General features: G+C 40.3%; 2 protein-coding genes across 7 annotated transcripts in view; one reads left to right on the top strand and one right to left on the bottom strand.

Annotated features, from left to right (window-relative positions):
• Positions 1 to 263: 263 nt before the first annotated feature.
• Positions 264 to 5,524, bottom strand: TMEM69 (transmembrane protein 69). Of its 2 annotated transcripts, none has more exons than XM_028163748.2 (3): positions 5,430 to 5,524; positions 3,809 to 3,948; positions 264 to 2,640 (listed from the first exon to the last, which is right to left on the bottom strand). In XM_028163748.2, exons 2-3 carry the CDS (start codon positions 3,860 to 3,862, stop codon positions 1,927 to 1,929), a joined length of 768 nt encoding a protein of 255 aa, XP_028019549.2. In that variant the 5' UTR covers positions 3,863 to 3,948; positions 5,430 to 5,524; the 3' UTR covers positions 264 to 1,926. The 2 variants fall into 2 exon arrangements, with proteins under 2 accessions (XP_028019549.2, XP_028019551.2); XM_028163750.2 differs by lacking the exon at positions 5,430 to 5,524 and adding an exon at positions 5,031 to 5,387.
• A 97-nt stretch (positions 5,525 to 5,621) lies between these two features.
• The window catches only part of GPBP1L1 (GC-rich promoter binding protein 1 like 1), a 57,682-nt gene continuing 46,161 nt past the window's right edge, over positions 5,622 to 17,142 (top strand). For 2 of the 5 annotated variants that reach the window (XM_007164543.2, XM_057552137.1), the window contains exon 1: positions 6,522 to 6,672. The gene's annotated coding sequence lies outside the window, so the exon portion shown is untranslated. Of the gene's footprint in view, positions 5,763 to 6,495; positions 6,673 to 7,153; positions 7,295 to 17,142 lie in introns of those variants that run through there. The other 3 variants (XM_007164545.3, XM_007164544.2, XM_007164542.2) reach the window with 3 other exon arrangements.

The following is a 17,142-nucleotide window of genomic DNA, read 5'->3' as shown; positions in this document are numbered from 1 at the left end:
TCACTGAAACAATCTGAGTAGGATCTGAGAAGGATCTTCTGAAGAGTATGAGCTTTCTTTCCTTCAGTATCAGGCTGTAGTAAACTTTACATTAATAAAGAAGGATCGTGTGGTGATTTCAGCCACAGGCTTTTAACTGGTAAGCTTCTTAATGATCAGAACAAGCTCTAGCTCTATAGTGTTATATTTGTTTGCTAGGGCTGCTTTAACAAAGTACCACAGAAATTGAAACAACAGAATTTTTTTTTATTAAGATTTTTTTTTTTTTTTTTTTTTTATTTTTGGCTGTGTTGGGTCTTTGTCTCTGCGCGAGGGCTCTCTCTAGTTGCGGCAAGCGGGGGCCACTTCTCATCGCGGTGCGCAGGCCTCTCACTATCGCAGCCTCCCCCGTTGCGGAGCACAGGCTCCAGACACGCAGGCTCAGTAGCTGTGGCTCACGGGCCCAACCGCTCCGCGGCATGTGGGATCCTCCCAGGCCAGGGCTCGAACCCGTGTCCCCTGCATTGGCAGGCAGACTCTCAACCACTGCGCCACCAGGGAAGCCCGAAACAACAGAATTTATTGTCTCACAGTTTTGGAGGCCTGAAGTCTGAAATCAAGGTGTTGGTGGAGTTGGTTCCTTCTGAGGGCTAAGAAGGAGGGATCTGTTCAAGGCTTCTCTCCTTGGCATGTAGATCTTCATGTTCACATGGTATTCTCTCTGTATATGTGTTTATCTCTACATTTTCCATTATAAGAACACCAGTAATATTACATTACAACCTACCCTTATAATCTCATTTTAACCTTATTAACTCTGTAAAGACCCTATCTGCAAGTAATGTCACATTCTGAGATGCTGTGGATTAGGACTTGAACACAAAATTCATAAAAAAATCTTGTAACAGGTGTGTAACAAAGTAAACAAGTTACCACTCTAGATTATGATCTTTCCACAGCAAGAATCATTAAAGTGAAAATTATATGTATATAATTTACTTATGAAATTTAAGTTACCTAATATTCGAATACTTATACAAAGGTAACGTATACCAGATGATACCATTTCCTGATTTAAATTCTTACAACATTGAAAATGTTTCTCCTTTTTTATGAGACTAAGCATCTCAAAAGACTAAGTTTTAATGTTAGAATTCAAGGTGTTGCTTCTGCTGTTTTAAAAAAGCTTTTGTGTGAGTTGACATGCAAAACTAGATAGAACATTAAGATGTCTCCAGCTTGACTTTTCATAGTTTGTATGTCCTAGAGGCTTTATTCTTTTAACTATTTAACTATTTTTGACCAGCTGGTGTTATGTTTGGAGATAAGTTGCATCTATACTCTGCCAAATATCCTGGTAAAACCTGGAAAATGTCTAGCTTTTCTTTGAACATAGTTTTCCCTCGTGACACTGCTCCCTACTGACTTCAGAGCCACAGATCCTTTCAGTTCAAATAACTAGGTTGTGCCAGGTAAAAAGAGCTTGGAAACGCAATTCCCAGGGGCAACTGCAATGAAAACTCCACACTAGAGCCACGTATTATTTTCAGACACTCATGGATACGAAGTTTTCCTCTGAGGGTGTGTGTGTGTGTGTTTTCAATGATCCTAAAGCTCTAGCACAAAGGTTTTTCATCTTTTAATTTACATTTTTTTATTCAAACATTGAAAATTTTAAGTGGATGACTATAAAGTTCATAAAAAGACTGAATGAGAACTATAACCTAATATAACATGAAAAGGACTTGTTAAGGGTTTTCAAGCTGTTTCTTAGTGATTCCTTATAAAATAAAGATTTCTAGAAATGAAAAATAATTTGGGAAGAATAAATCACCATTGGTGGGAAAAAAGAGCTAAACTGGAGAGGCAGAAAAAGGTGATGCCAAAACACAACCTTACAAGGCTTCTAGCCAACATGCTAACGTCATCTACAGAGTAGTTTTATATTTATTCTCCTTGCCTAAGTCTCTTGGGTCCCTTCTCTGGATAAAAACCTTTAACTAGTAAAGTGATTACAAATGAAAAAAAGGCCACTAAAGTGACTACTATCCTCAGGGCTTTGAACCAATTGGGATAATGTGGCAAGAGAAAAAGTTCAGTGTGTAATGCTATCCCCAAACCTATTATTACTGTGACTATAGCTTCACTGAGTCTTTCAGAAACAAAGAACGCAAGCCATGAAAACACAACAGGAGCTGCACTATTAGCTAAATTGAGGAAGTCTGGTTTGGCTGGACTACCTTGTGGCAGAGTAAAACCCCATCTGATCCCTCCCAAGAAAGATAGGAAACTGGCTCCATAAGCCATCTGAGTAAAAGCTAATATGGGAATATAAGTCTTTGTCATCACCATGACCAGTGGTGGAGCAATGAAGGGGATTAGTCCTGCCAGAGTTATGTATAATGCTGGCTTTGGGCTGTCAGGCAGGTAACTGATGGTTTGTGGTGGCCTGGCTGGAAGTACTGCTTGCTCTTGCTTCTTCTTAAAGCTGCATGGGGAAGTGTGATAATATTGTGTCTTGCTCATACACACTGGAAATGATGAGACAAGCCAAGGCCTTGGAAACAAGGGGGAAAAGTTCTGCTGGAGGCATGTTTTGAGAGAAAATGTTTCTATTCTCCTTCTGGCTCCTAGTCTGATTGTGGAAGGGTACTTCAGCATCTATAGGGAAAACAGAACGAGAAGGCAAAAAACAGATTTTTAAAAAGGAAATCACCAAATGTTTTAGTCCCAATCTGAGACAATATAAAAACAAACCGCCTGCTTTCTGTTAGCACATCGAACTTAAAGAAAGGTTGGACTACAGGGTGATGTTATTATTGCTGGCAAAGACTATTAAACAGCTATACAACATGCAAAAGAAACTACTGAATAGAAACCAGTGATATATTTTGGCCTACCACTAAACTTATCCCATGAAAGAAATATCTGAAGGAGGAAAAGCTAAAGACTAGGTCTTTAGTTTTTGGCATTCTAAACTGCCTCTTCTATTTATAAATTGCAAAAGAAGCAGCACTAATTACTGTGGAAATGCTATTTCATGTAGAGAAAATTAAGTTTTAGACACTGCATAATTTTCATAGCTTCACGCCTTTCTACATATGTCTGCCTAGAATTCTAGATTACCATTTTTCTATCTAGGGAACTTATCTTTCAAAATTCGGCTTGAAGCTTTCTCCAATCTGATGTAATCCTCCTATAAGTACCATATACACACTTCCATCATAATTCTCACAGTGAATTAAAATCATGTGTTTACTTGTCTGTCTCAGTAGACTTGAGAGCCAGGACTATATATTTTTATTTGCCTTAAAAAAAAAAAAAATCCCCAGTGCCTTTCATGGTACATGGCCAAAGCAATAACCTCTCTTGCTGATTCTGTGCTTTAGTGAGTAGATTCCATACTTCAACAGTTAAGCAGATCAACATTAACTCAAAAAATGTTGGATTAAAGAAAAAAATGAAACAGTTATTTAAGAATCTTGGTGGTTACTCAAAATGCTAGGAATGATTCCATCTTGAGGCTTTTTTGGTTCCTTTTTGTCTAGAATGTTCTTCCCTGAGGTACCTGCATGGCTCATGGCCTCACTTCTGACCACCCTATTTATAAATGCAATCCTTAAGTCTACTGTCCCTGTTCCTCTTCCCTGTTCTATAGTCCTCCACAGCACTTACCACTTGACATATTAAATTTCACTTATTTATATTTTACTCTTCCCCCAATCAACCAGAATATTAAGAGGATAAGGATTTTTGTCTTCTTTTTCACTATTGCCCAGCCAAGCAATGCCTGGAAAGTAGTGCTCAAATATTTGCTGAATAAACCAACCTTTGAAGATGCTCGAGAAAACTTCTGGATGAAGTAAACCATAGTGGGCCCCATTGAAAGTCTTGCTTAGGAAGATGCCACACAGTTCTGATTAATGTATTTTTATAGCTCAGTGGAGCATCTGAATCAGAAGCATGTTGCTGTGTACAAAACAAGATGTCATTTAATTTTCTTCACTTTATACATAACTTTTAAAAAGTTGTAATTTGTGATAATTTCTTCCATATAACAGTTTCCTTTGAAAACAATAATTAATGTTTTCAAAAAATCAGTAACATTAAGTAAATAGATCCTTTTCTTCTCTGAACCATTCTTTTAGCTTTTGCTGTTTGGTGTAACAGAAAGAGTAATGCACAGAGACAACAGATCTGGATTTTTACAAATGCCTCCATCATTTCCCAGCTGTTGTGACCTTGGGTAAATTGCTTCCTTGAAGTGCCAGCTTTCTTATCTTTAACACTGAAAATCACAGCTTGTCTGGTCTATTAGTTATCTATTTTGGGACTTAGCTTAAAGTTATGATAGTAGCAATCAATACAATTAGCTGTGAATCAGGCATTGTAACTATGTAATTACTGTAACTATTGAATAACCTCATCAACTTGGTGCTGAAAGGCAGTAATAGCCTGTTAAGTTAGAGTGCAGACTTTGGAGTCAAACAATCTGGGTTGGAATCCTGGCTCCACCACGTATTAGCTATGTGACTTTGGACAAATTATTTAACCTGGCTATGGTGCAGTTCACTCACCTATAAGGCTTCTGATAACTACATAGGGTCGTTGTAAAAATTAAGTAAGTTAATACATGTAAAAAGCTGAGAACTGTCCCTAACACAAAGTAGGCACTCAAAAATTACTAGCTATTATTCCCACCTTACACAATGTAAGCAACCAGTAAGTGGCTGAGTGAGAATATTATGAATCCAGATCTGTCATGTTTACGTAAGTCCCATTCTTAACCAAAAGAATAAGGTGTCTAAGAATCTAAAACCCACAGTTGCTGCTTAATTTAAAAACGTAGTGAACTAATTTCTTGATTACAGATCTTAGGGCTGGTTCAAGAAATCCTGTATACCAGCCCGTCAGTGTCTTCATTCTGTATATATGTATAAGGAAGCAAGTTGGGAGTTAAGTTATCCCGGGTCTCTGAATAGATGTTAGATGACACCCACATCCACCTACTGACTCCCAGACACACATATCTGCAGGGCCCACACACTCACCTTTGTTCAAAATCACCTTCGTAAGGGATTTCAAAAAGCTCAACGCTCCCTCAACTTCCAAACTCCCTAGGCACTGTGACATGTGCTTTCCAGCTCAAGAGTATTAAAGAGAAAAGTGACAGCCTAAAGGCCGGGGACGGCAACTGGTGAGGGGGTTAAGGACAAAGACCCAAGGGTTAATCCGCTCAATTTGAGTGAGAACGCTCAATATTTCCACTGCGCCAAATAAAAGAGTTGCAAACTGCAAGCCTTAGAGCAGACATGAGAAAAGGGGACGAAGTCTGGACGCATCGATCCCCGGGAAACTTTGCCCAATAGTACCCGCGGCTTCAGTTAACTCCAAAGCCTTGGTGCCCCCCTTTCCCAACCTGCACCTGTGACAACAGCCCTACTACTCACTTGCCAGCGTCGCGCGGGGAGGTGGAAAGCTGAACTGCAAGAACAGCTTGGTACTGTGGAAAAGCACTTCCGGCAAGTGGGGTTAGACAGCCCTCCCCACTTCCTGAGAGCGGAAAAAAAATGAGTCCGGGTGCAGACTTGACCAGCGCTAACTGGTTCCTACCGGGGAAAATCTTAGTTCTAGTGGAAGCCAGCTTTTGAAGTCTGTAGCGTACCTGAACGGTCCTTGCCTTTGTATTCCAGGTTTCCCAACCAGCAGAATCTGCCTCGCAGAGTTCGGGAAGGTAGAGTGCAACTACTGAAACCATCTCAGAGTGATGGTGGTGGAGGAAGGTAGGAGAGATTTGGAGTCTAGGCCAAGTATGACTTGGCCAAATTGCTTGCCGTCTCTGGAACTCATTTTTTACTTTGCATAACAGGGTTTCTAGGAGCGACGGGTCACATCTCACGCCTCATTAAGGTCCTGAACTAATACTATTTAAGAAAAAACAAAAAACTGTTTTCACTTCATTCTCTTTGCTGGTAACTAGAAACTTCGTTAAGAAATAAACAGCACAAGGGGCAGGACTTTCATTTCCATGAAAGGTATGAGGGTAAGAGCCTTCAGGGTGACCCAGAAGTTAGATTCCTTGGGGCACCCTCCGCTTTAACTTTTGTTTGTGGGCTATGTGACCTTGAGCAAGTCCCTTCCCTTCTCTGGGCCTCCATTTCACAGTCTATCAAAGGAAACGCCATCAGGCAATTTGCGCGTTTATCTGAAAACAACAGGAACGCTAGCCAGTTCCTCCATTCCTCAGGATTCTAGGTAGTCTAGCTTCCTGGTTGCCGACCATCACATGGTTTAGCCTCCCGTGCAGAATGGGCTCTGAGAATTCTTCCTAGTAGTAACACCTTCTAGTCGTGATAGGCTTTCACTTTTATTTCCTTCTCTGCCATGGCAGCGCCACCCCTTCCCGTTGTGCGATACCCAATGAGACTTTGGGCCGGAGAAACAGCTTATCCACCCTGACACAGGAGCAGGCTCCGGCCAGAAATCCGCCCAGCGCTGGGGCAGGGGCGTGTCGCCAGCGGTCGGGCGGAACTACCACTCCCAGCGTGTAGCGCGTCGGGAACAGCCGCGCAGGCCTCCAGAGCCCGGCCGTGCGGCCCGTTGGGGGCTGGAGTCTTAACGGCGCGTGCACGTGAAGGAAGGCAGGAGCCGAAGGTGGGAAGGGGTCGGAAAACACACGAGCCTACGAAACCGGTTTGTTAGTACTTGTAGAGGTAGTTTGGAGACGCGTGCTTGCCGAGAGGTGGGGTGTGGGAGGGTGCAGAATGAAGGGGCGGGGAAAAACGGGTACACACATATCCACCCACTCATTCACACGCGCCCAGGCCCTAGTGTCGGGAGAGGGGATGTGAAGGGGAGTACCAAACCCAGCTGGTCTCCGCCTCTGAGGCGGCGCGAGGAAAGGCAGTGTTCAACTCTGCAGAGGGGCGGGGGTTGACCATGCGCCGCCTCGAGCCGCAGTGGAGGGAGCTGGGGGCACGGCAGGGAATAACCGCCGTTCACGCGGCTAAACGTTGGCAGCTTGGGGCGTCGGACGGGTCACCTGAACAGGGCTCACGCGCGTGCGCGTGCGCCCTTGTGGGCGGTGCGAGAGGGTGGGCGTGTGTGAGGCGGGGTCAGATTGGGGGAGGGCCGGACTGGTCGTCGCTCCTCCCCCTCCACCCGCTCTGCCCCTCCTGGGCCGTGTGGGCCGGGCAGCCATTTTGGGAAGAGCTTTGTTATGGTTGTGGGCTCTACACCTCTGCCGGATCAGGAAGCTGGGGACGCGCCCTCAGACGCCGCGACTGGTCCCTAGCTGTAGCCCCGCCGCTGCCCGGTGAGTGGGAGTTCCGGACGACGGTGCGGTAGGGGATCTTGAGTGGTCCGGCGCAGGGCTCCGCCCGGTGCCTGACGGGCCGGCTGTTGAAACAAGTTGAAGGAGGCTCTCACACAGGTGGTTGGGTGTAGGTTGGGCCGGGGACCGGGAGCAGAGCTCACGGGTCGTGTGGTTCGGAAGGGGCACCTTCCCCCGCGCGTGGAGCTTTGCACATGAGCGTCGCCGCGACTCTGCCGGAGCGCTCCTGCTTCAACTTTGGTCTTCGGGTCGGAACGCTCACCTGCGGCTCTCTGGCTCCTCTCCAGGCGTTCCGGCTTGTTGGTGGTTGAGTAGTTTGGTTTACGGGTTTTTCTGTCTCCTTCTTAAAGTAGATCCAAGGGCTTTTGTGTTTCAATGATGGAAAGTCTAAGGGAAAAACGCGTGTAAGTCAAATGTGGGGTATCTGAGGGGAAAAGAAGAGCTTTAACCCCCCACCCCTGTTCCCAGCGTTCCGGTTCCCCCTGGTAGCGAGGTGTTTTCGTTGATTTAGATTGTCTATCCAGCACCTACTGACCCCTCCCTCCCTGGAAACAAAAAAGGCTGGTCGATCTTGAAGTGTTTTAGTGAGGATTTTTTTTTCTGTTTTACATCTACCTCTCCCCACCCCCGTGAAATTCAAAAGAAAGGCTGAATCTAAAATGGCTGTAGCTTGGGGAAGTGCCCTGAGCTTGGTAACTTAAATACGTTAACATGTCTTAAATTCTTAGTTGTTTTTCCTACGGGGACAATAGCTGGATCTTTTATCTTTTTGCAGTTTGTGCCTTATGTTGAAGAGTCTTTGCTAGGTGAAAACAAAGGTGAGGCTAAAGTAGTTTGCTTACTCCGAAAGTTTACATAAGAGTGGGTGCGGTTTGGGTGGTTTTTTTTTTTTTTTTTTTTTGGTAGTTGCTTATAGTTTTGAAATTGTGCTGTGGTGTTAATTTTATCAGCCAAGTTTGTGCTTTGAGATTGGTTTGCCATATTTGTTGAAATACTTGCTCTTAACTTTGATATTTATAGCTTATCTGGAATAAACAAAGTTTATGGTGGCTCATGTTTTAGTTTAGTACTAGAAGTCACATTCTTTGTAAATCCCTTCCAAAAGTAAAGTGATTGGTAGTCTTCAGTACACTTAGATTTATAGTTTGGTCGATTGCTGGCCTTTTCTAAGGTCTTTTATGTGTAATACTTGAAAGAGAATCAGAGTGCTGTTAAGTTTGGGACATTTATTAGAAAAGTGTAAGACAACAAGTGAAAACAAATTTTATATGTGGAGTGCCTGATTGTTGTGCCCTTTCAAACAAAAGGCTGTCTTTTTGTTTGTTGCCTTTTTTTTTTAAACCTTTAGATCCAGAAGTTTAACGGAAAACAAAAAGGCATAGAATGGAAACCAAAAACAGTTAACTTCAGTATTTGGGAAGATGCTTGAGTTTCAAGTTGCAATCTGTCTAAAAGATAAAATAATAAAATGCTAATTGTGAATGAGAAGGTTGGAATTAATAGTAAAATAAAGTGTCATCTTCCTTCCTTAGGGAGGCAGTTTCAATTTACCTTTCTACATTCTTTCAATACAAAAGTTTACTTTTGTCACCTCCCCTAGGATTTGTTGTTGTTCTTAAATTATTTTGGTGGTTTTACAGGACAAACATTTAAAGTGCTTTATAGAAATTACAAGTCAGTTGCTTTGTGTTTTGCTGTTGTTGACTACTGGACCTGTAAACTTGGGTGAGACCTTACTCTAATTTTTTTTCAGGATACTCAAAACAGTTTGTACATATTGATATAAATATTTTTTCAGTTGATTCTGAATAGTATCTTATCAGAGCTCTTGAAATTTGGTGGTGGTGGTAGGGTGTTAGGAAGCCATTTTTCTTTTGAATGAATTCCATCTTACCAGTTTTCTCATCAGTGGCTGTTTAGTAGCTTGGCTGAGGAGAGCACATGCAACCATTTTAATAAGTTTGGAATGACAAGAAATCTGGGACACATTTCTGCTTATAATTCATTTTTAAATGCTTAAAGATAAAACCTACAATTCTGAATCATACTTCAGCAGATTGCATATCTTTGTTTTATGATTCAGTGTATGCACTTAGTAATAACTCTAATGTACCAGAGGCTGACAGTTGCTCGAAGGGCTTTATATTTATTAACTTGTTTATTTCTGTCAGATAGATATTGTTTTATCCCCATTTTTTAGTTAAGGAAAATAAGTTCAGAGATTCATCCAGCTAGGTCGCAGACCCTGTATTTAAACCTAAGCAATCTGTTTCCAAGTCACTGTGCTTAACCATTATGGTTGCTACCTTTAACCATGAAAATAAAAATAAGACTATTGGAAAGGTGAGACACAACACAGTTTTTTAAGTATCCCAACTGAAAAAGTAGTTCATGGAAAAGGCAAATTTTGATGTATGTATTTATGGTTTTTCAAATAATTGGGGTGGGATTGGATATCTAGGTGATACATAGAAAACATGCTGCTTCATAACTGACTATAGTTGCCATTGTCTGCAATTTGATATGTGGTTCTGCTGAGAGCTAGCTGACCAAGTCACTTCAAAATCAGACTCTGATTTTTATTTCCCACTGAAGTCTGCTCAAAACAAAACTGGCTACAATCAAACTTGAAAAATAGTTCAGTGAGATGAGCTGAACTTCTTTTGTCCACAGGTATATATCTTAATTAATGAGGTAAAATATTGCTAATGTTATGTAAATTGAATTTTTGTAGGTGATTTAAAATATACGAGGCAAATATTTAAAGGAGTCTAATAGTTGTTTTTCTTTACTAACGCAAATAAGGAGCCTTTGGGACTTCCTGGCGGTCCAGTGGTTAATAAGATTGCACTTCCATTGCAGGGGGCGTGGCTTCGATCCCTGGTTGGGGAACTAAGATTCTGCATCCCACATAGGGCGGCCAAAAATAAATAAATAATCATTTTTAAAATAAATAATGATAATCAACCTTTAATTGATCTGTTGGAAAAATTATTTTTCATTTTTCAGACAAAATGGTTCAATCATTCTTTTAAGAAACAGTTTCTTTTAAGAAATGCTAGAGGCTGTACTATTGTACTGTTGTTCCTGCCTGTTAAGGAGTAGGAATACCTAGATGACTATAAAACATTTCTGCCACCCGAGAACTTAGTAGTTTAACAGATAAGCACAAAAATATTGTGCTTATAACAACACAGAAAGCTGTCATTCTTAAAGGAGTTGGTTTTTTAACATACTCATTAAGCTTACCTTCCTTTTCTGTAATAAAACTACTTTGCCATATATCAGTCAGATGTCAGGCTAGAGCATCACCAGCATGAACAAAGTTTTAGTGCACTTTTCTGAGCAGCAGGTCTGTTTATGTTGAAGAAGTTTGTTTGTTTGTTTTTAAAGAAAAAATTGAATTAATTTAAGTTTGGCTCTTCTTTATATTGCAGACTCTTGTTTCTGCTGATTATATATTTAAATTTCATTATATTAAAAAGTTCTCTTCTGAATTACTGCTATCCTTGAAGTTTACAAGCATGTTGAAAAGTTGGTTTGGGGGTTCTTTGGTTAGTTAATTACAAGGTAGAGCTATTCCAGTGTTCCAGCTATGTGTTTATGAATTATTAACTCTGCTTTTTAATTAGTCTTACCAGGTATGGTGGAAGGATAATAGGAACCATTTATTGTGGGCTTCATAAGCCAAAGACTTGTAACAGAGTCCAATCATTATTCCTTAAAACACTTGTTTAACATACTTGATATTAACTCTTCTATAAGTGGGTATACAGAGGATCCAAGAAGTTAAGTGGTTTATATAACATAGTGAGATGTGGGGACTCAGCTTTTTCCGATTCCAAAGCTGGGTTTTCACCACATCATGGTAGAGAGATAGCATGGTACGGTAATTAAGGGCACCAGCGTTATAGCCTGGGTTTGAACCTCTGCATTGCCACTTACAGCTTTGAGACCTTGGTGGAGTTTTAGTAAGATTTCTGCCTTTTTCTTTCTCTGTTAAATGGGGATAATAGTACCTTCTCATAGGGTTTCTGTGGTAAACAAATGAAATAATATTTGTAAAGTTTTTAATACAATGCCTGCCCATTGTAAGCACTTCATAATTGTCAAGTAAATTGTTTGAAATTGTCTTTAATGAACATCCTTTTACCAGTTGAGTGAAATTCTGTGAAATCTGAACAGATTGTTGGACGTGGACTTTTGGGGTTTTGTTTTTCCTTTTCTAGGTATTTTCTGTTGACTTCTCTTGTTTATTTGAATCAGGATCCAGGTCCCACACACTGTAGTTGACTGATATTCTTTCAAGCCTCTTAGTTTGTATGTTTCTTCTGTTTTTTTCCTTGCACTTTGTTGAAGAAACCGGGTCATTTGTCCTGCAGTTTCCCACATTCTAGATTTTCCTGATTTCCTGTAAATTGGTAGTTTTTTTTTCTGGTTTGTTCAGTGATTCTCATCTGTATCATTTTCTCACAATTTCTCTATTGAGCAGCATAGAATAATTGTATGAGTTATTTATCCTCCTTCAGTATGCTTGTAAAATGGAGTGTTCGGTTTGGTCCTGTGCCCAATTCAGTGTTAACTTTTCTAGGTAGTTTGTTTCCTGTCCTTTTTTTTTCTGCATAGTATATATTTGTTGTATTATAAAATTGAGTTAAGTATGCTGGGTTTGTAGTGGTTTTGTTTTCTTGTTTTGGTTACTAGTGAATAGTTTCCTCAGCATATTTGGTCTGAAAATTTTTCAAAACTGCATTTTTTTTTCCTGTTGTTTATCCCCCCCACCCCCAACTATTTATAAGCATTTTATTCTTAACACTTATGGAGTACTCACTATAGACCAGACACTTGTTTTTTTTATTTTCCCTAGGAAAAATATCCAGGCACTATTCTTAACACTTTGCATATATTCACTCATTTAATCAACTTTCCAACAATCTCCAAATTACAGGTAATGATTTGAAGCAAAAAGAGGTGCCCAATGTTGTGTATGGAAAATTTTAGAGGCTCTGGATGACATTGATTTCCTGGAGAGAGGATTTACTTTTCTGTTGGCAGCTACATAAAGTATGGGAATTGATCCAAAAAAAAAAAAAAAGGTGAAGTGACTTCTCCAAAGTCACACAGCTAGTACATGGCAGAGCCAACTAGATCCAGAGTCTGCTCTTCTAACTTAAAAGTAATGTTTGGATTAGAAGCACAGTTTATTCTTGAGAAGAGATTTTTAGATATGCTTGTAAGTAAAATGTGCTTGAAGTAAAACGTATGTTTTGTAATATAGTAGTCACTACTATTAAATGTTTCAATTATAAAAGTATAGTTTTTTAAATGTGACAAATAGCCTATTTACTTATATTCATAGGAAATTGAAGCCTTTCAGAGTCAGCATAGCTGCAGATATTTGATAAAAGTTGTCACTACTTGAATGGCTTGTCTGTAGTGTAGTTGATACAGTGACTTTTGATTTTTGGGCGGGGGGCGGGGGTGGGCATGCCACTCGGCTTGTGGGATTTTAGTTTCCTAACCAGGGATTGAACCCGGGCCCTCCGCATTGAGAGCATGGAGTCCTAACCACTGGACCGCCCGGGAAGTCCCAGATAGTAGTGACTTTTGGAGCAAATACTATAAAAAACATTTTTGCTGTTTTTAAAATCTTATAGTTTCAGGTACTTTTCATAAATCTAATCCACTTAGTTATATGAATCTTACAGCCAGAATTTAATGTGTCAGATTGCATCAGGTGATAAATGTACTCTTGTAACATACTATGCTTATTTGGAACTGTTGTGATTTAAGTAAATTCCATTTCTGTTAGTGGGATAGTATATAGGTATGGTTGCAGCAGGTGCTTGTCCCCTTTAAATGACAAAATATTAGAAAGGCAATAACTACCTGAGAAAGTTTATAAATTTTAGTCTTCAAAAATTTTATACTTTGTGAAATTAGCTTCAGGAAATGTTTTTTGAAAATGACCCGGAAGAAGGCACAGTGATTAAAGTTTATTACTAATGGGGAGACTGGCAAGATTCCTGTGTTGGACATTCTACTAATTGGGCTTTAAGGTTATCCTTTGTTGTTTCTTTTGTCTGTTTACCATTTTAACCCTGTTCCAATATTGCCTTTCTGTGAATCTTAGTGGGAGAGGAAGCTGGAAAGGACATGTAGCTCGTAACTTGTATGCATGCACACATATACTTTCTGCCCCTGGTAGCTGTGACCCAAGCTGTGCCTATCAAATACACTTGACTGGGGACTTGAATCTGGAGTGAGAGAGATACAAAGGAGCAAGGACAGTTTAGAATTAATTCTATTGTCTGGTGGCAGTGGCAGAGCTAGCTAGTGGGCAGTTTCCTGAGAGACTGTTCCTGTGATGTGACCTTGGTTGGTGGTTTTGACTGCTTAGCTTTACTTGAATTTTTACAGGTTTGCCAAATCATTCATTTTTTGAACTCCCAATATCCTGCTGATAAATTTCCTTTTCTGCTTAATCTACCTAAATACAGTTTATTTTTTTCAACCAAGGACCCTGATTTGTAAAATTGACTAATATAATTTGCTCCTTGGAAAAGATTTAGTTACTGCCTCTGTTTAAGGTGCTCTAACTCATGAAGTAAAAAAACTTCCATGAATGTCTTTTTTAAAGACAAACTTAGAGAAGAATTTTTCCTTTTATCCACTCCCAATTCTTAAAAGCAGTAGTTCTCAACCTTTTAAAATATATCTGGGGTAAGGCCTGAGCACCATTAGTTTATTAAAGCTCCCCATGTAATTCTGTCTTTAAGTAATTCTTTTATTATTACAAAAACAGTGTTGTGATGTGTAGATAGAGTGTACAGGTATGCAAAAATAAAAACCTGACATTCCTATCATTCAGAAGTCACTACTGTTAACAACTTTTGGTGCATTTTTTCCCCAGATCTTTCTCTAAGCACATATGTGTAGGTTTTTATTTTTATTTTACTAAAATGAGATCAGTTTACAACTTGGCTTTTTTTGCTCAGTGATGCCCACAGTCCATGTTCATTTCCTCTAGTATGCAGGTTCTATTATTCAAATTTCCCCAGCTGATCCAGAAAAATGTTTGTTACCACTGGCTATCCAAACTGTTGATAGTATCTAAACTAGGACTTTTTCACATATAACACTTTGTTTTGGGAATTCCCTGGCAGTCCAGTGGTTAGGACTCAGTGCTTTCACTGCGTGGCCCGGACTCAATCCCTGGTTGGGGAACTAAGATCCTGCAAGCCTTGCAGCAATCAATCAATCCCACTTTGTTTAATTTCTTTATGTCTCTTTTTTTTTTTTTTTTTTTGGCTGCTTTGGGTCTTCGTTGATGCGCGCGGGCTTTCTCTAGTTGCAGTGAGCAGGGGCTACTCTTCGTTGAGGTGCGCAGGCTTCTCATTGCGGTGGCTTCTCTTGTTGTGGAGCACGGGCTCTAGGTGCACAGGCTTCAGTAGTTGTGGCTCGCGGGTTCTAGAGTGCAGGCTCAGTAGTTGTGGTGCACGGGCTTAGTTGCTCCACAGCATGTGGGATCTTCCCAGACCAGGGCTCAAACCCGTGTCCCCTGCATTGGCAGGTGGATTCTTAACCACTGTGCCACCAGGGAAGCCCTCTTTTTGTCTCTTTAATCTAGCTTAGTACTTATTTTTCAGTGACACTGACTTTGAGACTGGACTGGTTGTCCTGAGAATGCTTCTGTACAGTTGCATTCTTGTGGTATCTCTTAGTTAGCTCGTTTCTTTCGTTCATGTATTTTTCTCTAAAGTTTACAGCTAAAAGCTTGATGGATTTATATCTAAATACTTTGTCGAGAATACATCCTAGCTCTATCTCATTTTGCATCATGTTATAAAGCACATAATACCTGGTTGACCTACTTTAGTAATGCTAAGGTTGATCCTTGGATTAAGGTGGTGATAGCTGGGTCCATACATTAAACAGTAAGATTTCCCCCCTTGCAACAAGAAGTTAATTTGGATGGTGCTACTTTGTACTGCGTTCCCAGTTTCTTATCAATCACTGGCCTAATTTTTTTAAAGACAGCTTTATTGAGATAGAATTTACATAACATAAAATTCACCCACTTTACATGTACAATTTAATGTTTTTTTGTTTTTTGTTTTTTAGTTTATTCACAGAGTTGTACAACCATTGCTGCTGTCTAGTTTTAGAACATTTTCATCACCCCAAAAAGAAATTCCATAACCGTTAGCACTCACCTCCTCAACCCTAGGCAGCCACTAATCTCCTTTCTGTCTCTGTGGATTTGCCTATTCTGGACATTACCTATAAATGTAATTATACGGTATGTGGTCTTTTGTGTCTGGCTTCCTTCACTTAGCATAATGCTTTTAATGTTCATACCTGTTGTAGTATGTTTCAGTACTATTTTTTTTGCCGTATAATATTTTGTTGTATGGTTATACCACATTTTGTTTTTCCATTCATCAGTTGATGGGCATTTGGATTGTTACCTCTTTGCAGCTGTTATTAATAATGCTGCTGGGACTTCCCTGGTGGCACAGTGGTTAAGACTCCGTGCTCCCAATGCAGGGGGCCCAGGTTCGATCCCTGGTCAGGGAACTAGATCCCTTGTGCCACAAGGAAGATCCCGTGTGCCGCAACTAAGACACAGTGCAGCCAAATAAATAAACTTAAAAAAAATAATGCTGCTGTGAACATTCATGTCTAAGTTTTTGTGTGGATATATGTTTACATCTTTCTTGGATCTTTCTAGGAGTAGAATTGCTGGGTCATAGGGTTAACTGTTTAACTTTTTAAGAAACTATTTTCTGAAGTGACCCTATCATTATACATTCCCACCAGTAGTCAGTGTATGATGGTGTCATTTTCTCCACATCCTCAGCAGCACCTGTTATTGTCTGCCTTTTGATTATAACCATCCTAGTGGGTGTGAAATGGTATCTTATTATGGGTTTGATTTGCATTTCCCTCATGGCTGATGATGTTAAGCATCTTTTCCTGTACTTACTGGTCTCTTGTGTATCTTGAGAGAAATGTCTATTCCTTTGCCCACTTTATTCATTTATTTATTTATTTATTTATTATTGCTGCATTGGGTCTTCGTTCCTGCACGTGGGCTTTCTCTAGTTGCCGTGAGCGGGGGCTACTCTTCATTGTGGTACGCGGGCGTCTCATTGTGGTGGCTTCTGTTGTTGCAGAGCGCGGGCTCTAGGCACGTGGGCTTCAGTAGTTGTGGCTCGCGGGCTCTAGAGCGCAGGCTCAGTAGCTGTGACGCACGGGCTTTGTTGCTCCGCGGCATGTGGGATCTTCCTGGACCAGGGCTTGAACCAGTGTCCCCTTCATTAGCAGGTGGATTCTTAACCACTGCACCACCAGGGAAGTCCCTTTGCCCACTTTTTAATTGGGTTATCTTTTTATTATTGAGTTGTACAGGTTCTTTTTTTCTTTTAATTGAGTTGTAATCGACATACATCTTATTAGTTTCAGGTGTATATGATAATAATTTGATAATTATAGCATATAGCAAAATAATCAACACAGTAAGTCTTGTTAACATCTGTCACCATATAGTTACAGAAATTTTTTTTCTTGTGATGAAAACTTTTAAGATCTCCTCTCAGCAACTTTGAAATATGCACTACAGTATAATTAACTGTAGTCACCATGCTACACCTTACATCCTCATAGCTTATTTATTTTATAACCGGGAGTTTGTACCTTTTGACCCCCTTCACCTATTTGGCCCACCCCACCCCGCCTCTGGCAACCACCACTCTCTTCTCTGTATATGAGCTTGGTGCTTTTTTAGATTGCACGTATAAATGAGATCATATGGTGTTTGTCTTTCT

Source organism: Balaenoptera acutorostrata, chromosome 1 (assembly GCF_949987535.1).
Source record: "Balaenoptera acutorostrata chromosome 1, mBalAcu1.1, whole genome shotgun sequence".
Classification (NCBI taxonomy): domain Eukaryota; kingdom Metazoa; phylum Chordata; class Mammalia; order Artiodactyla; family Balaenopteridae; genus Balaenoptera; species Balaenoptera acutorostrata.
This window is presented reverse-complemented; position numbering and strand designations above follow the sequence as displayed.

Excerpts from the sequence above, each read along its gene's own strand:
- TMEM69 (XM_028163748.2), bottom strand. The coding sequence starts at position 3,862 with ATGGGGCCCACTATGGTTTACTTCATCCAGAAGTTTTCTCGAGCATCT. Across the intron at positions 2,641-3,808 it reads TTTCTCGAGCATCTTCAAAG|ATGCTGAAGTACCCTTCCAC; the intron begins GTTGGTTTATTC and ends TTTTCCCTATAG.